Consider the following 20,111-nt stretch of genomic DNA (forward strand, 5'->3'; position numbering starts at 1 on the left):
TTAAAGTCAAACTAGAGAGGAAGTGAAAACCAACCCTACTCATCTATACATCAAATAAATCTTGCTAGGTTTGTTTAGTCTTAGATGTCACACAAAAAATATTTTTCCTTAGACAATAAGTTGACCACTGTTTTAAGATAGATGACAATGAGATCTCTATAATAACTCTTAGCACTTACAGTTTAAGTTTACTTTCACAAGAGCATTTATTTGGGAAGTTTATTACTGTTCACAGAATAGTAAAGAAACAGATAGTTTTGTAATAGGTAGTGGGAAAAGTGTCAAAAGGACAATTACTGATACCTGCATTTCAATAAGTTTTATTGAAAGGTACATTCTTTAATGAAATTGAGACAATGTTACTTCTGCTAAGAAGGGCACAGTGCATCTTCAGCAGTTGCATTCAACTTGCATAGCATGTACTATCCTTTGCTTCCCTTGCCCCTTTCACCAGTCAGCAGTTAGTAGTAACTACATACAGCATACGTATCTGCACGGTCAAGGCTAGCAACAACATTTGTCTATAAGTTCACAGTAGAATTTACCCCCCTTTAGTTTAAAGTGCTCTGCAGGGAGTTTAACTATGCTTTTACTACATTAGAAGGAAGGTGAGGAGTGTTTCCCCAAAATCAATGTTCGACTTTAAAAAAATCAATGTTGGTGTACCAGCCCCACATTTTATTTAACTATTCACAGTTCTTTTCTCTCATTGCCCAAATAAGTTAAGAGTGCATGCAGGAGCTATTAATGATTGACCAGTAAGAGGTTCTCATGCAATGTGATGTGGAACATTCAGAAGTCACTGCCTACATCCCAGCTTCAGCCATTCATTTCATGGCCTACAACACTGCAGCTTTACTTGCTCTTTGGCATCCCATTTATGAACATCTTTAGAGCGTACACTCATGTTTGACCTTCCTCTACTGCTGAAAAGCTAGCATTGACACAGAGGGTTTAGATGTTTTAGTAACAAACCAGGAATGAAGCTGTATGTGTTCTAAGTAGCAGAGTTGATTCAGAACTCAAACTATTAGAGGTATAGATGCAGTTTCCTATTTGGGCAACAAAAGCTGATGGTCATCTTACATTATGGTGGTACTGGTACAATTTCTATTGAGGGCATGCAAACTGCACCTGCATAATAATCAGAATTTGTCCCCTTGTCTATAAGTGAACTTAGGGAAAAAAACTATTGTCAGGCTCTGCAACTGACTAAACAGAAATAGCAAAGTAGCAGTTTTACTGACATTGCAAACTGATATAGGGTGCAGTTTGCTTGTTAAAGCCATGCTTTCAATCTCCACCGAAGTTCACAAAATTATACTTTTCACAAAAATATGGTAGAAGGATGGCTAAGTTCAGTAATGATGCAGAGTAACAACTGCAGGCTTTCCCAGCATAGCATCTGATTTGTATTTTATCCTCTTAGCTAGAGTTGTCAACTCTGCACTGGAGGTAAAGTAAGTGGACTGCACTGCATCAAAGGACCAATGCCTTGTGCAGGAGGACATGGCTACTCAAAAAGAAAACATGACAGAATACAAAACATTTGACTTAGTCTCTTATCTGTCCAGTGCAGTATCAGAGATTTGTCTGAGACTATTTGGTAACCTCAGCAGTCCTGAAGCACATTATGCCCCCTATGTTTCAAGTACAAAAGTTTTAGGAGGTGGAGAATCAAATTGCATGAAGTTAAGTAATCCAACTAAACAGCCACAGTTGCAGTAACCAAGGTTAAACTACACTAGCTGTTCTATCAGTTAACTACCAAGTTGTGTAAGGCTATTCACTACTATAAAACAGTATTATGATGCTTCACTGTTACATATGCATTTTCAATATTCAGACAGGTTTTAGTCATTCATCCTTTAGGAACTTTTTACTATTTATTACTCCTGTAGTCAGCACCAATACAACTGCATTTGCTGGAAAGGTCTACTAAAGAAACCTGGATGTTTTAGTTTTCCAAGAGTTGAACTTCAGATGCTGGAACAGCTGTCATGTTTTAGGCTTCAGTTTTCAATTCCACAGCTGAATTCTGTAAACCAGCCTTCAGGATAGTCATCTTTCCATTTTAAGATTCCTGTGCAGACGGTATAAGAGACATTAAGTCAACTAAACAGCTGTTACTACAAATGGCTACATGCTGTACAGCTGTAGTGCAGCAAGACAATTTCTGCCTTTGAAAATAGAAAGAGGATGGGGGAGGGAGAAAGGATACTCCAGGGAAGACACAGTTAATGGTGGTCATTTAAAAAAAAATTAAAGTAGCAACTCAGCAGTGAAAGTTCGGTAATAGGCTAAAATAATAATTAATTTATGTCCTGCTTAGACTCCCCACCCCTGAAGTTTATTTCAGGCCTTTAAGTTTGTTTCAGCAAGAATGGTTTATCATACATTGGTTAGATACAAGCACTGTTCCAATACAATGTTGGAAAACAGCTTGTCTAGTCAATGCACAGGACAGAGGCTAGTTTTGCCAGATTAAGCTTAACCATGTTTAAATTATGTAGATACAGCAGAACCTCAGAGTTACAACCTCAGGAATGGAGGTTGTTCATAACTCTGAAGTGTTTGAGATTCTGAACAAAATGTTATGGTTGTTCTTTCAAGAGTTCACAACTGAACATGTATTTAATACAACTTTGAAACTTTATGCAGAAGAAAAATGCTGCTTTTAACCATCTTAATATAAGTGAAACAAGCACAGAAACAGTTTCCTTACCTTGTCTTTTTTTTAAAACACTAATTTTTAGCAGTTTACATTTAACACAATTCTGTACTGTACAGTATTTGCTCCCCCCCCCCACCCCAAATCTCTGCTGCCTGACTGCACACTTTCAGGTCCAAATGAAGTGTGTGGTTGACCGGTCAGTTTTTAACTCTGGTGTTTGTAACTGAATTTCTACTGTAGAGCCTTTGGAAGTGTGAGGGGAAGCAATGTCTTAATGCATTAAATACCCTGTCAATGGAAGTAGTATGTATTTTTTGTAGGAAAATCATTGTCTGACATCAGCTTTGTATACTTTCCTATGACAATTATCTCAGAATCTTTATTGCATAGCCTGTACGCATGTTAGGAACATTTGTCCTGAAGTCCTAGGACAACCAGAAACTTGTTACAGGCAAACCAATTTCAGTAACTTGGTGTCTGGAGGATGAGCTAATCAACCTTCACTATAAATTTTGGTGCACTGATTGATACATTGGACCTGCTGCTCAAGTATAGACACTCCTCTTCCTCTCCTCTTTTTCCTTGTAAGCATCAGAATGTGAAGCAGGTTAACAACCTGGCATCTTTGTCACATTCCACCACTTGCTCTGCTCATCTAGTTGTGCTCCAGTCTTCAGTGAGTGAGATTCAAGTGGCGGACACCACAGTATGGGAAAGAACTGGTACTCTGCTACAGGAGACATTAGGAGGGTTGCCAGTTTGTATTTTCAGACTCAGATATTAGTGTTGATGCACCTAAAGGTCAGCAGAATGTGTCCAAGAATTGACAGGCCACTTGGAATGTGTTGATTAAATTGATGAGTTGCTTTGTTTGACAGCTAAGTTGAATATCTAGGCTGTGCCTAGGGGGCTGAAGAAACCTCCTCCACTCTAGTAAGCATGAAGAAAGTTTTAGTTGTTTAAGGATTCCTGTTTGTGCACAAATCCAAGTTGAAAGCAGCTGAAGAAAGTTACCTGTTATGAGCCAGTCTCTGGGATTGTGGGGAGGTGTGAGATTCTGTAGTAGCTATGCTTCAGCTGCCGTGCTGTACGTCCTGACACAATCCACTTCAGCTTCTGAACATTTGGTTTTGAACACTTGTTTGATGAGTATTCTGCAAGGCACTTTAATACCAGCTCCTTCCAGAAAGTTAGGTCTCTGCTATTTGTCTGAATGAAGAAAGGTTGAAGCTAGAATTAAGCACCCATTTCCCAGTTGTTTTAATCTACCCTCAAGCAAGCTAAATTAAGAAAAGCCTTGTACCACATGCCAATTGCAGGAGGTGTGAAGGGGACAAGCTTGGGTGCCAATAGACTGCCGAAGGCCCTTAGTTATTAAGAGGTTCCCCCCACTTCCACTAAAGGAGCCTTGCTGCTCCCCCCATGCCACCCCTGACCTGGAGACTAATATCACTGTACCCCAGCACGTATGAGTTTCTTTATCCTCAATCAAGCATCAACCAGAACCAGCCTTCATTTACTAAGCTATTGCAGTCTCTGCAACTATTTAAGTTGAAAAATTGTAGATTTTATTTTTTTTAAATACAAAGAGCAAGAGCTTGGACAAGATACTTTACATTATTTTTGTGACTTACTTTACTGGGCACCTCCAACAGAAAGGACTAGTTGTTCCCTTGTGAACAAGTTTCACAATAGTTCCACAGAATGACGCCATATAAGTTGTGGATGATAGTAATAGTCGAGTTAAACGGAAACCTCATTTGTTGGTTTTCCTTCGCAGTTTATTTACATCAGCTCCCACTGGCTGCGGTTCGCCGTTCCAGGCCAATGGGGCTGCGGGAAGCAGCAACCAGCACATCCCTCGGCCCACGCCGCTTCCCGCAGCCCCCATTGGCCTGGAACGGGAGACTGCGGCCAGTGGGAGCTGCAATTGGCCGAACCTGCAGACACTGCAGGTAAACAAACCGGCCCAGCAGCGTATTTCCCTAACTGTCTGCGTGCCAAAGGTTGCCAATCCCTGATTTACATCATGGATACTGTGAAGGACTGTTGTGCGCTTTCATCCCCTATGAGCCAGTCACATGAATGCTGCATAAAAGTTACAAGCAAGTTTTTCAAATCTTCATCTCGGGAGAAAAAAGTCAACTCCCATTTGTCAATTGAAGTAAAGAATTATTCCATTTTTAACAGTAGCAAACTAGAATCCTTTCTTTGGAGGAGCCTTCAAGACAAGCAGAATTATGTTCAACAACCTAATGTTAAACTTGTTCAGAGACTCTACCCTTCACTGTATTAGGGACATCCCCCCCCGACCTACCTTGGAATGTATTTGAAGGCCTTCTATCGCCTCTTTCAACTCTAGCAGTTTCTTTTCTTCGATCTCTAGTGCCAATATAGATAATGCCAAAACAGAAGGCTAAGGGAAACAGAAAGTAAACGTTAATACTGACAGCTGAGACTGTTAAGCTTCAGTAAACTCAGTGTGCTTATGGTATTAGAAACCACTTACCTTGGCTTTAGAAAACATGATTCTGCAGTGACATGCCTTAAGCTGGGCTTCAAGTCTCTCAAAATTAAGATGCTTTCTCCTGTAAGAGAATGGCATTAAGAGTTTAGTTAGTTGTAGAGAGCATGTAATATTCTTTTTCGGTATATAAATCAGATCAAGACGGCAAAAGCCTTAGAAATTTTCTGAGCATTTAATACAAAATTACTCAGACATTCTCTCAGATAGTGTTTAAGGGCTCCATCAGTTCCAGCAGTGTTTGTGAAAGAAGAATGACAGGTTTCTTTTAAGTTCAGAGATGTTGGGTATGTCTACACTTGAACCGCTACAGCAGTGCTGCTGCCGCAATTCAGTGTATACAGTAACCTATGTCAGTGGCAGGGGTTCTCCTGTCAGCATAGGTAATCCACCTCCCCACTTCTGCTGTCTACTAGTACGATCTACACCAGGGGTTAGGTTGGCATAGCTACATTCAGGGTGTAGATTTTTCACACCAGAGAGATGTAGATATGCCAATGCAAGTTCCCATTGTAGACTAACCCTAGGACTCAGTTTCTATACTATAAAATTAAGTGTTGCAGCTTAAATGTGCTATTGCTTTGTTTTATACATAGATATTTGTCTATATATATTTGCAAGACTGGCAACATGGTAAAGTAAAAGCAGTTTTGACTTTATATCCCCGGTTGTTCTTACCAGCTAAAGGGTATTACAGGTTTGACGTGCTTACAATATTTGTTGACCAAGCAAGTTTTGATCTTGAAGTAACTAAGGATATTCATGAACCAGTTGTCTTTTCAGAGACGACATTTTAAAAGACTATCTGTCAGACACTACTGCTGCTTGATCAGCAATGCATTAACCCGCACCTGTTCAGCAAGGCTGTTTCCCTGATCTAAAACTATGCTCAGAGTCATTTTTATTTTAGCTGTAAACAACATTGTCCCTGAAGTAGGAGAAAGCTCTGTTCATTAGAGCACAGTATCAATCCACAGGGATTCATATCAGCCACTGTTTACCTGTTCGTAACTGTTTGCATTCTCACTTTTGATTTAAATTGTATACATTAAAGTAGATTACTTGAGCGATTTTCCCCACCAGCCCTTTCCAGTGGGCAGTGAAGCTTCAAAGTCATGGTGAAATAGTTGTTTTACCTTTCACAAGGTAAATTCTCATGGATGAGCAAGTGATAGAGTTGTAGAAACTGAAAGGCAGTTGTAGCTTTGACTCTCCAGTATAGCTTCTCTAACACAATTTTCTCCATTCTCATCATGTCAGATACAGTGAACCTATACTGGCTTATTCGAATTAAGTCAGTGGCTAAGGGAATGTTTCTTTCCTCTTCTGTTGCTTTCACAGCCAGGTAGAAGCAGCTTAGTCCAACACAGCCTAAGTGTTTAGGCTGCACCTAAAAGAGTCAAGTTCCTTATTATAATGAAAGCATTTTATAGTAAGTCAGAAAAATAAACATGTATTCTGCTAAAATAGATGCTGGGCTCTTTTTAAGCCAAGCTCTGCAGGTAGCAATCATTTTGCATACTGTAACTCGACCATCCGCATCCATACACCACAATGTCAGAGGCTCAAAATTACTTCTCACTCTGCTTTCTACAAGTAGGGGCATTTGGGAGATTCCCTTCTTATACTGAGCTTTCCTTATTGTATTAGAAATCTAGCCATTGCTATACCAGGTTAGATCAGGGTCACTAATCCAATATCCTATTGGAGAGTTAGACAGTGAGGTACAAGAAGTTCCTTGGAGGAGAATTAATGAATAATTTAAACTAGTGGACATTTCTTCCAAAACTACATTGCTAAGGGATGTGAAAAATCCACTTCCCCTCCCCCCCCCAAAAAAACCACACACCAAAAACAAAACAACCCATAGTTGAACTGACCTAACCCTGGTTTAGACATCACTAGGTCAACAGAATTCTTAAGTCAACCTAGCTACCACTTCTGGAGGATGTGTATTACCTACACAGATGGGAGACCCTGACCTGTTAGCATAGGTATGTTTACAATGAAGTGCTATAGCAGCACAGCTGTGCCACTATAGCACTCCAAGTGTAGACAAGCCCATAGGCTGTATCTTCACTTGGAATAAAGGTGTTCTTAACTAGAGTTAAAATCTGATGTGAAAACTACATAGTGCTCATCTTCAATAAGTTAGGAGGTTACGTTAAAGGCTATGAAGCATAGCTAACATTTTTCCCCCCTTAATTAAGTGAAGGCAAGGCCATAAAAAGTTAGTGCATTAGAGCTTATGTTTCCAAAACATACCTTCATTTTTGACAGAAACCGGTCTAAGAAATTCACAGCTAAAGAAAATGTTTCTGCATTGAAGCCAAAGAATTGAGTTAAGCTGAGGAGATCTTTTACTTCAAAGTCTCGCAACCTTGCAGTCATTCGGAGGCCATTGTCATGAGCAGTTTCAATTAGTCTCAGGCCAGAAGCCTTTGGCTGATATCTTAACTCTTGTTCCAACAGAGCATTGAGCTGATCTAGCAATTCCTGAGCTTCAGTTGTTACAAGCATTTCAATCATCTGTAATGAGACACAAATACTTAATGCAAGAAGCTAATAAGAAGATGCTAGGGAGTTACATTTGCCCCTACATCAATCAGTGGCAAAGATGCTCTTCAAAGCACATGAAAGCGCTTCAACCTTCCCCAGGAGGATAGAATTACGTCATAACATTAGCTAGCTCTACTTAGATTTATAATGACTCCCTCTCTATTGTTCTAGTCTAGGTGTTCTTAAACTGGGGGTCACAACCCCTCAGGGGTCACAAGGTTATTATGGGGGGCAAGGGGAGGGTCATGAACTGTCAGCCTCCACCCCAACCCCTGCTTTGCTTCCAGCATTTATAATGGTGCTAAATATATTTTTAAAAGTTTTTAATTTATAAGGGGGTCACACTTAGAGGCTTGCTATGTGAAAGTCACAAGTACAAAAGTTGGAGAACCACTGTTCTAGTCAGACATTTTCTGCTGTTATATTTCTGAACTTAGACTTTTGATTTTATAGTACACATTTTACAGAAGATTTTATTATTTACAGATTTGGGTGGCCTTCAGTTGGTGTGTTATGGCCAGCAAGCAGCCTTCCTCTTTAGTAAGTATACACCCTGAAACGCCCACATTATACAGGAATCTGTGCTGGCACTTTATGTATGCAAGGAACCCAACCTCAAGTTCAGAAGTATTCCTCCAAGAGAGAGGTCAGCATTTGCAGACAGCGGAACTGTAGCGCTGACTGAAGAGCATAGACACATTGCACACACGTCAGCTGCCCGAGCCCCTCCAGTCACTCAGCACCTCCCCCTCCACAGTGACATGCCTGGGCTTGTCCGCCCCGCTCGGGAGAGAGGGGACTCGGGCTTATAGACCCCGAGACATAATCTTAGTGGGGGGAGGGGGGTTCAAATCCGCCTCCCAGCAATTACAGCTTGACCCTTGACAGCCCCCAGCTGTAACCCCACAGACCGGCTGGGCGTGGGGCAGAGATCCGACCGCCCAGCCTGCAGCCTCTGGTCCCCCAAACCCTCACGCGACCTGCCCAAGACTGGATCGTCCCCCCCGCCCCCAGCCCAAACCCATAAACGAGCCATCCCCCCACCTTACCCAGCCTGGATCCCCCCAGCCAAACCCGCCGACCCCTTACCGTGCGATCGGGGGCAGGCGCCGGGTCCTGCTCGGGGCCGCGGGCACCTCACAGATAAATACTTATAAAACGTTACTTAAAACCCCAGCGTGTTTAAAAATAAATAACCGCGCGTCGCCGCCCCGAGACTGCCCGGGACCCCGCGACAGCAACGGCGCCTGCCCCTACCGCCCTCCGACCCGAGCAGCTCGCGCCCCCAGCCCTTATGTAGAGAGGGGAGGATGAGTACCGCCCATACTCGCCTCCGGTTGGCTGCTTATGCGGCTGATCGACCAGCCAGTCGGTCAATCAAGACGCTGACTGAGAGGGAGGCCGAGGCTGGCGTTTACCGGCCTCAGCTGTAGCCTCGGAGGTCGGGTAGGGGAGGAGTCACTGATCCGAAGCGCCGCCTGGTTTGGTCAGCAGAGGCAGCGCCTTGCACCATAGAAATGTCAGGCTCATGCCTAGATGCACCTGATGAAGTCAGCAAAGGCACCTTGCTTCCTTCCTACCCAGAGTCCCTGGCTTCTGGGCGCTTTTCTGCTAGGGCTGTGCCATGGGTCAAATGGCCCACGAGCCATCCTGGGCCCTGGAGAGCTAGAATCTGAATCTTTCCGGCACCACCAAATGAGTCAGCACCATACCTACTTATGCTGGCTCCTCTTTGCGTGCTTTAAGTCTCATAAGCTTTCCCCCATCCAGATACCATTTGACAGAGGGATTATTTCCGTTGGCACCTTTTACATGTTTCTCCAGCTACGCAACAGCTGATGCTCTTGCTTCATTCATTTAGTAGGGTCCTGATGTTTCTGTCTTCTCTTCTAGAAAACTTAAGAGCTAAATTGTTGAACTCACACTATTTTGTTTTAAATTTATACATTTATTTGCCTTGCTTTTGAAGGCATTTACACAGCTGCCTATAATTTTGGTGGATTTCCAGCTTGCACATCTGTATCTCAAGGTAGAAATAACATCTGAGTTGAAGCTTACTTTATCTTTTAATGAAAACTGAGTTTCTCACCTAATTATATAGCTCTAGGAGCTGGGACTTTAAGAAAAACATCAAATAATGAGAGATTCAGGCTGAAATCACTAAGGTGGGCAACACAGCAACCTCACCTGGCTACATCTAAGCAATATTGTATTATGAGTTGGCTTGGCAGAATACATTTTTTTAAATAAATTAAAAGGATAATACTGATATTTATTTTTAAACTTTTTTTAGATTTTTATCTATTTAAATTTTCATATTTGTGCAAAATCATGCATGTTTTAAGCATTTTTTTCTGTTTTTATCAATTTAAATTTTCACAGTTGAAGGAAATTATGGGGGGATCAGACAGTTATTTAATGACAGTAGACACTGAGATTCAAAAGTTAAAGCTTTATAAACCATTAAAACACAAATTGTCAATTACACATCAAAATATATAAAGTAAATATCCTTAAATCAACAAATCATACCTATTTTTACTATTTATTTGCTATTTCATTGGTAACAAGCCTTATCTGAAAGTCTAAATCACTTGATTTTGACTCTTATAAATTCTCAAGCTGCATTTTTCTTACTTTATCTGTACATTTCTGTTATTATCGATGGAAAAAAATGTTCATTGGTCTGTGTGCATATTATGCAATCAATGTTTACCAATATTTATCAACAAAGATCTAATTCTTCCAAGCCTGGCTTGGCTATGTCCAAACAGCACTATGTTACGAGGTGCATACTAAATTACTTGAGGGTTGGGAGGTAGAGGGGTTTGCTGACAGTGCAAGAAATGTGGAATGACAATTAATGTCAGAAAGACAAAAAGGATAAAAATAAGTAAATTTAGCAATGGACAAGGTAAGTAGCACCTTTATCTTGATGGTCAAGTGGTGAGTAGTTTCCCTTTTTAAGGTGTCTAATAACATCAGATGGAGGATAGAACAGAAAGATACCCCTTGCAAAAGATGTATTCAACAATTTTCAAGGACTTCTGTGTTGTCAAAAGTGAAAACTACACATCTGCACTAGACTGCTGAAATGCAACTTATGATCAACACTCTTGTACGGATATGAGAGCTGGGCATTTAAAAAAGACACTGAGAGATGACTCTGGACATTGGACTTCTGGTGTTATGGAAGAATATTAAAAAAATTGCTGGATAATTTTACATCAACTATCCTCTTACCATTCAACACACCTTCTCAGAAAGTCTTAATATTAAACTAACCAGTCAGCAATTTTTGTAATATTTTAATATAATAGTTCAGTGCACAAGTATCTTCCTAAATTATTCATTTACATAACTTTTATTTTTCTTATTTGAATAGCAAACTTATGTAGAACAACATGTCCTAATGCCTGTGCTTTCTTATCTTTTCTAAACATGGATTTTCAAGTGAATTTTGCACACGCTTTCACACCATGTTTGTAAATAATAAAAAACTCTGTCAGCAATTTTGCCTATTGAATTTTGAGGTGCTTATTCAGTTTAGGGCTGTGGTGTTTCAATATTCCGCAGCACTCCTTCCTTTGGCACTCTTGGAAATACAATATTTTTGAAGGTGTCACTTATTTTACATGGTGGAGTATGGTGGTGTGTTCCAATGCCTGTTTTCTTTCTTGCCTTTTTTACCAGTCTTTTAATATAAACTATATTTTACAAAACATTATAAGCATTGCTATAATTATTAACACTTGTATCCATAACAATATCTTAAAACTGAATACTGCAACCATATGTTCCCAACTGTATTTATTAGATCCCAATAGGTCTATTTGATTATTTACTGTATTCAGTTTTTTTCACATAGGAAAGAAATGATTTATATTTCATTTTAACAAAGATTTTAGGTATACGTTTAATTTAGCAATAGCCTAGGTACTATATAGTTAGGGAGAAACTGAAATGGCTTAGAACCAAAGCTTGGTTGACTTTGTATTACCAATGGTTCAAACAAATTTGGGTTTAGGTATGATTTTGACTGATCCAATTGTAATTTTGAATTTAGGGATAAAGCACCAATTGGACTGATTAATTGGGCATACTCTCTCTCCCTCCCTCCACATTTCTTACATATGTTGCTCATGTTTGATGTTTATTCGAGGCACACAGACGCACTGGGCAATTGAGGTGAGCCTTTTCAGGGTCCTGTTTCATTACTATGGTCTATCCCACAGATGGGTTACATAGTCCCTAAGGCATTACATCAGCAGATCCATCTGGCTCACACCTGTTCAATGAGACTACTTACATGCGTTGGAGAACAAGTAGTACTACTGAAATTTCCTTTGTTGGAAACCTTTGCAGGAATAAATAAACACATTTCTCATTTGAAGTTTCACTGCTGAGCCCTTTTAAAGTTATCTGCATGAGGAAAAAAAGGTCACAAAAATATTTGTTAATTCATTCAGTGATCTTTCCTTACCAGTTATACTGAAGAGTATACAAAAACAACCCTGTGAACAGGTTTATGAGTGACAGCTGAGATAGAGTAAATTCAGAAACCTATTCACCCCAGGGCCAAATGTTATGTATATTACAGCACTTAATTTTAGTTAATTATTTAGCTGTCATTCAAAGAGCTGTCACTGAAAGTTCTTACCACACTAGGTCATTACAGTGGCAAATTATGGACTTGTAAACTGCAAAGTATATATAGTGCAATATCATTTTGAAAGCAAATATTTATATTGACACAATTTTTTATGTCCCAACTCTGCCCTAAGGCACAGATTGATCTACCATGAAAAGAGGTTCCATAGTGAAGTTATAACCTTCAGGATTTATTTCAGTTGTTAACCAGTGTTTACACACTGCCTTTTAGAATATTTAAAAAGTGACTACAACTGGCTGTTAGACATACAGCAGACAAACCAACTCACATGCAATATAAACAAATGACAAACAATCCCTTGCCGACCTTCTCCTTCAGAAGAAAACTGGCAGCTATATTTTTGTAGTGTATTTGCTTTAATGTCCATTGTTTGTAAAACTGCCCTAGAAAACAAAATGTCTCTTCCTACAGATTGTTCTTTTATATTTGGCAAACATTACTTTTGTGTACGATGTTTCTTAGTGGTTTAATAATATTTATCTGCCTCAAAGGATTGTTATTTAGATTGATTAATTTGTTGAGAAGTATTTTGAGATCTTTGGGTGACAAGCACTATAAGTGCAAATTATTATTTATTATTACTAACATTAACAAAATTGGAATAGAAACCAAGTTGATTCCAATTTCTGTTACTTATCATTTTCTTTCACTAATAACAATATTTTTCATTTATACAAGGCAGCTGTAACAATTCTTCTAATGATATAATTTTTGATAGGTATCCATACCCCATCTGTGATGTTCTATTTAAAAGTCTTTATTAGAGCACATCCTTCTCCTATTCCCCACCTTCTTTTGGTCCAGTCAGCTGTCTGTATGGCTCCTGCAGTCCTTCCATTCCACTAGATATAATTCTTAGACTCATGTACATTTATGGCACTGTTCCATTATGGGCGTATCATATTAAAGGACCCCCAAATTATTTTACAAACTATGGGCCAAATTTTGAAGTTCCTAATTGTGTAAAACTCCTATTGACTTCAACAGGAATTTTACACAATTGAGAGCTGCAGAATTTGGCCCAATATATGTTATGCTAATAAATATGCTTCATACATTATTTGGATAATGGCATAGAACTTACACATATAAAGTTTGTGGATGATACCAAGATGGGAGGGATTGAAAGCGCTTTGGAGGAGAGGCTTAGAATTCAAAATGATCTTGACAAACTGGAGAAATGGTCTGAAATAAATAGGATGAAATTCAATAAGGACAAATATAAAGTACTAATTTAGGAAGGAATAATCAATTGCACAGATACAAAATGGGAAATGACTACCCAAGAAGGAATACTGCAGAAAAGGATCAGGGGGTCATAGTGGATCATAAACTGATAAATTGTTTTCCTTAACTACAAAGGAACTAAAATGTGCATTAGGAAGTGTTCGTCCTAAATTGTGTGTGCAAATACAGTCCTTTAATGTATCTTCACCTTTTCCAAAGAAAACTTTGGGTTTTGTTAGGGTTCCTGGAAGTTTGGATCTAAACTTTGTCTCTCTCTACATTTTATCTAAAGAGCTTGTGTCAGCAAAAAGCAGTCTAGTCTTCTTACAGTGACAAGCATACATACAGGAAACACTGACCTTAATAAAGCTTAATTTTAAAAAAATGAAAATCAACATATAGTCTGAATTCAGCTGTAGTATCTGATTATCACATGCAGTGGCTTTGCAGAAAGCAGATAATAACCATGTTATAAAAAACTGAAGATAGATACACAGATATCAGAGTAGCTGACTGTATTAAATCATTTGCAAATGGAGAAAGGGTTAGAGCCTGTACTTTAAGATCCTTTGAGGTGCTGTTTGCCTCCTGAAAGGGGTTGGACATCTCTAACCTCCACTGAAATCAAGAGGAATGTAAGGTACTCAGGACCTTGCAGGATCCCTGAGGGAACTCCCAGACAATATTTATCATAGAATCGTAGGACTGAAGGGGACCTCGAGAGGTCATCTATTCCAATCTCCTGACAGGTGTTTGTCTAACCTGCTCCTAAAAATCTTCAGTGAAGGAGATTCCACAACCTCCCTAGGGAATTAATTCCAGTGCTTAACAGTTAGGAAGTTTTTCCTAATGTCCAACCTAAACTGCCCTTGCTGCAATTTAAGCCCATTGCTTCTTGTCCTAACCTCAGAGACTAAGGAGAACAATTTTTCTCCCTCCTCCTTGTAGCAACCTTTTATGCACTTGAAAACTGTTATCATGTCCCTCCTCAGTCTTTTCTTCTCTAGACTAAGCAACCCCCTTTTTTTTTTCAATTTTCCCTCATGGGTCATGTTTTCTAGACCTTTAATAATTTTTGTTGCTCTTCTCTTGACTTTCTCCAATTTGTCCACATCTTTGCTGAAATGTGGTGCCCAGAACTGGACACAATACTCCAGTTGAGGCTGTATCAGCATGGAATAGAGTTGAATAATTACTTCTCTTGTCTTGCCTACAACACTCCTACTAATACATACCAGAAATATGTTTGCTTTTTTTGCAACAGTGTTACACTGTTGACTCAAGACTCATATTTGGCTTGTGATCCACTATGACCCCCAGATCGCTTTCTGCAGTACTCCTTCCTAGGCAGTCATTTCCCATTTTGTATGCATGCAACTGATTGTTCCTTCCTAAGTGGAGTACTTTGCATTTGTCTTTGTTGAATTTCATCCTATTTACTTTAGACCATTTCTCCAGTTTGTCCAGATCATTTTGAATTTTAATGCTATCCTACAAAGCACTTGCAACCTCTCCCAGCTTGGTATCATCCACAAACTTTATAAGTGTATCTCTATGCCAATATCTAAATAAGTGATGAAGCTATTGAACAGAATCAGACCCAGAACTGATCCCTGCGGGACCCCACTTGATATGCCTTTCCAGCTTGACTGTGAACCACTGATCATTACTCTTTGGGAACGGTTTTCCAATCAGTTTTGTACCCACCTTATAGTAGCTCCATCTAGGTTGTATTTCCCTAATTTGTTTATGAGACGGTCATGCGAGACAGTATCAAAATCTTTACTGAAGTCAAAATATACCACATCTACCTCTTCCCCCCATCCACAATTAGGTTGGTTTGAAATGAGTTGTCTTGACAAATCCATGCTGACTGTTACTTATCACTTTATTATCTTCTAGTTTGCAAATTGGTTGCTTAATTATGTGCTCCATTATCTTTCCGGTTATAGAAGTTAAGCTGACTCGTCTGTAATTCCCAGGGTTGTCCTTATTTCCCTTTTTATAGATTGGCACTATATTTTCTCTTTTCTAGTCCTCTAGAATCTCTCCTGTCTTCCATGACTTTTCAAAGATAATTGCTAATGGCTTAGATATCTTCTCAGTCAGCTCCTTGAGTATTAGGGTGTATTTTATCAGGCCCTGGTGACTTGAAGACATCTAACCTGTCTAAGTAATTTTTAACTTGTTCTTTCCCTATTTTAGCTTCTGATCCTACTTCATTTTCACTGGCATTCACTGTTATCACAAGTTGAATGGAAGATGCTTTAGTCAATAGATAAAATGTTGTTCCTGTGGGGGAAAATTGTTCCCTCTGGCTCAACCCATTGTTCCCTTAGTCAACCCATTTTCTTCACCAAGAGGAGTGTGCTCCCTTCCTGGAAGCTTAAACAATACCATAGGGGAAGAAAAGTTTTGCTTCCTTTATTCCAGAGAAGGATTTTTATTCTCCTATTGTGTTATTTAAAGATTATAGACCCCCCCCACACTAGTGCAGTCCCCTTTGGGGCATACAGTTGTTCAACTGAGTGAGAGGGAAATTCATATCTGTGGTGTATTTTTAAGATCTTTCTGCTGCAAATTCTGCTGCCACTAGCTCACTGGCCCCTTCTTCCATTGATTCAGCATCTTTCCAAGCTATGTGAGAAAGTGGGACTTAAGTTTTTAAGCAAGAGACAGAAAATAGCCAAGGGGAAGAAGAGAAAGAAAGGGAGATGAAGGGGACAGAAGGAGGAAGGGAAGAGAAAGGAGAGAGAAGAGGAGAGGAAACAGGGAATAGAAACAAAGATAAGAGAAGGAATTGGAAAAGGGAAATTAAAAAAGGGAGCAAGAGGAGAAGGGAAACAAATATGGAAATCAGAGGTGCAGGAACAATTTGTATAGTGGGGGGGTGCTGAGACCCATTAAACCAAACTGTAAACCCTGTATATAATAGAAACCATTTGAAGCCATGGGGTGCGGTAGCACTGCCAGCACCCCTAGTTCCAGCACCTATGATGGAAAGAGAGGGAAAGAGAAGAAGGGAGAGTGGAGAAAATTAGGAAGGCCTTTCCCCCCCCTTAATTGTATGAAGGGAAACATTTTTGTATGTAAGTGCTATAGTGTGATCTATTCATAACTTGGAAAAACATTGATATACATGCAAAACCAGAACAAAACTAAACAAATGTAATTGCATTTTTTTGCTTTACTTATGAAAGCATAATTATTGGTGACACACTCCTAAAACAACCCATACTACAATAACATTTTCTTTGGTGAGTTCCTAGTTCCAACTGTTTGTAGCACAGTGTTACCTTTTTTAGAGGATCTTATTCCCCCCCTCCCCACAGCATGCCTTATGTTGGGAATGGGGTGGGAGGGCTGACTTTAAACTTGGTAGAGCCAAGCAACTTTCATCACAAAAAGTTCATTTTATAGCTAGCAGTTGCTGATTATGTTTCTTATTTTTTTCCCAGCTGGTAAGTATTTTTTTTAAAGTTTTCTCTTTCTTAATGGCTGAGATTGAACACTCTTCACAAATATTTTAGAATTTTTTAGAGTTAAGATAAACATCATGCATATATTAACAAGATGCCGTCTAGGCCTAGATTATAAAAGGCTGTAAAATGGCACTAGTAAAATTAATGTCAAGTAGTGTGGCAAATGATGATTGTGCCCTATGTACTATGGTTGGTGGTAACCTGCCTTTATTTCTGAACTTCTTTGAGTTTGTGTATCTTACCTTTTAGTTTTGGCAGATGAGTATAAATCTTAAATTGTTTTTAAAATTTTGACTTACTCAAGTAACTAATAACTATACTGAAGATGAACTCTCTCACCTAATGAAAGTATAAGGCTTTTGTTCAGTTATTTGCTTATTTTTCAGTTATGCAATTCTCCTTGGTTAAGTGGGGCTGATTTTCATAATAACTATAGTTATTAATGCAGATTCTTTTACAGGCAGTCCTCGACTTTATGACATTTGAGTTGTGACAAACGGCACTTACGATGCTTCTGCATTGACACCCTGATTCGACTTACAACTATAGGTTTCGAGTTTACGCTGCTCGATCGCACAATGGAGTAGATTGTGGTTCCAAGTTCCGACATTCCAAGTTCCGACACAATTGTAAGGAACCAATTGTGTGATAAGTATGAGGACTGTCTTTAGTCTGCAGTTAGCCAATCAGAACACTGTGATTTGGATGACAACAGTTACTTAAATATGAATTTGAGGGTGCTCCCTGTTTTTCAAGTAAATAAACAAACTCCGCTGCTAAAGGTCAAGGTTTTTATAGAACATAAATTCTAAGGCTGAAACACTAATTCTTAGTCCAGGATATAGTTATTACTGAGTTAATGGGATACAACCTCTAATTTGAGATTATGCTTCCATATAGAAAAGAGCATAACATACTTTCAGTCTAAACACTTTTATTCTTAGATGAAATTTTCCCAGGAAGGTTCAGAATTGGGTCAAGGAGGCACTCCCAGGTAGGAGCCGATTAAGTGCAACTGAGCCTAATTAGGCAAAGTGCCTTAAAGAGGGGGTGATTCACTTTCACTTGAGAGAGATGGATGGGTGTGGGTTACTACTCAGAAGCCTGGACAGGAACTTGGGGAGTTATAAGGACTGCTCTGTTTGTATAATTTGTGTTGGAGTTTCCTGACAAACTATATGGAAGGACCAAAGCCAGAGAGTCTTGCCAAATTTGTGATGTTTTGGTAAAACCAGAACTCTTGAAACAGTCTCAAAATCCCACACATGAGTTTTGCACTTTTTCTTAATTATATTTGTCTAGCTGATCAGATCCAGCCTGGTGGCATTGTTCCTTAGACAAAGCTATCAGGTCTTGACGGTTTTTAGAAGTTTGTTGGTCAGGTATGACTTTATTTCTTGCTTCTGTCTGCTCTGAGTACCTATTTCACATGTCTTTTTTAACACTCTGTTACTCCTTGTTCTAGAAAATCTGTAGCTTGCTGGCAGAAACAGCACATGGATGTCCAGAGAATCCTATCTGTCTTTCTGCCTTAAAAATTGATAGGCATTCCCATGTCTAATCAGACCATACTTCAGAGGAAAGTGTAAATTTTCCCCGTCAGTAAGCTATTATGTCAAGTGCTGATGGTCTCCCAAAGAAGCCATCTATTCCATCTTGGTAGGAGACGTGTGGTCGTCTTATGGAGCCTAGTACAAATGAGTCATTATAAAAAATATTTTTAAAGCGCAAAGCCCCACAGGGAATTTTTGAAATTATTACTTATTTCATGTAAGCCTTTTGAGGAGGTGGAATTGATTTAATGCAGAGAATGATTTGTGCATAATCAAATTACATATCTGAGGAGCAAACTTTCCTTTTCTATGCATTCCATTAAATCTCCTGTCTGCTTTTAAACTAAAATCTATCTCTGTAGAAGCTTTAAGAGACAGATACTTTCTACTTAACAGCAGTATAATGAACATCACATCTTTCAAATTCATAGAGTTGCTTAAGCTTGGACAGAATTATTTGTTGTTCTGAGTTCAACTGAACACCTTTAAGCTGCTTCAAAGTAACAGTCATTGAATGAACGGTGAAAGGTTTAAAAGTAATGATGTCAAGAAATTTTATATCAAAATACCCTTAATGAGTGAATTGATGCTATCTGAAATCCAGGAAACTTCTTTTAGAAAGGCAAATGATTTCACTGATATTGGACCTTTCATTTCTTAAGAACATTTACATTGAGATAGAATCCTGTTCTTTCCCTCACTGGCTTGTCTAAGTGCATGGGTATTGGGAAAACAAGCATTAGTGATAACTGCTTGTATAAAGGAAGAACCAGTGCTGACATGAGAGTTGAATTCATTGTCTGCTTCTGTTCTGGAATTTTTGAGAAACATAAAAGAAAAATTACTGCTCTAGAATAATATGCTTGTCACTTTAGGAAGTCTTATTTGGAAAGCCGTAATTTTAACTTCACAATAGATCTGTGTGACTCTAAGGTAATTAGGTATTTGGACTGTAAACTCTTCAGGGCAGGGATTGTCTCTTTGTACATGTACAGGGCCTAGGACTGCCAACTTTCTAATCGCACAATACCAAATGCCGCTTCTCCAAGGCCCCTATGCCCCCTCCCTTCATTGCCCACTCTGCCCCACCCTCCGTCACTTTCACTGGGCTGGGGCAGGTGGTTGGAGTGTGGGAGGGGGGTGCGGGCTCTAGGTGGGGCCAGAAATGAGGGGTTCAGGGTCCGGGAAAGGTGTCTGGGCTGGGGCAGGGGGTTGGGAAGCAGGGGTAGGGGGGTGGTGAGGACTCCGGCTGGGGGTGCAGGGCTCCAGCTGGGGGTGTGGGCTCTGGGGTTGGGCTGAGGATGATGGGTTTGGGGTGCAGGTTGGGACTCTGGGCTGGGGGATGGGGTGCGGGGTCCCAGCGTTGCTTACTGTGGCTCCCAGGAAGTGTCCTCCAGGTCCCTGAAGTCGCTAGGCACCT

General features: G+C 39.7%; 1 protein-coding gene across 1 annotated transcript; it reads right to left on the bottom strand.

Annotated features, from left to right (window-relative positions):
* Window positions 1-304: 304 nt before the first annotated feature.
* On the bottom strand, window positions 305-9,108 carry CCNG1 (cyclin G1). Its single transcript, XM_005297979.5, has 7 exons — window positions 8,847-9,108; window positions 7,464-7,727; window positions 6,335-6,588; window positions 5,184-5,262; window positions 4,992-5,090; window positions 3,689-3,883; window positions 305-2,083 (listed from the first exon to the last, which is right to left on the bottom strand). The coding sequence occupies exons 2-6, from the start codon at window positions 7,725-7,727 to the stop codon at window positions 3,692-3,694; spliced, it is 888 nt and encodes a 295-aa protein (XP_005298036.1). The 5' UTR covers window positions 8,847-9,108; the 3' UTR covers window positions 305-2,083; window positions 3,689-3,691.
* Window positions 9,109-20,111: the final 11,003 nt, after the last annotated feature.

This window comes from Chrysemys picta, chromosome 8 (genome assembly GCF_011386835.1).
Source record: "Chrysemys picta bellii isolate R12L10 chromosome 8, ASM1138683v2, whole genome shotgun sequence".
NCBI classification, from domain to species: Eukaryota; Metazoa; Chordata; order Testudines; family Emydidae; genus Chrysemys; species Chrysemys picta.

Bases quoted from the DNA above. Each gene is read 5' to 3' on its own strand.
- CCNG1 (XM_005297979.5), bottom strand. From the start codon at position 7,727: ATGATTGAAATGCTTGTAACAACTGAAGCTCAGGAATTGCTAGATCAG. The intron at 5,263-6,334 runs GTAAAACAACTA...ATTCTCTTACAG, and splicing joins GAGAATTTACCTTGTGAAAG to GAGAAAGCATCTTAATTTTG. The intron at 3,884-4,991 runs GTAGGTCGGGGG...TTCTTCATTCAG, and splicing joins GCCTTCAAATACATTCCAAG to ACAAATAGCAGAGACCTAAC.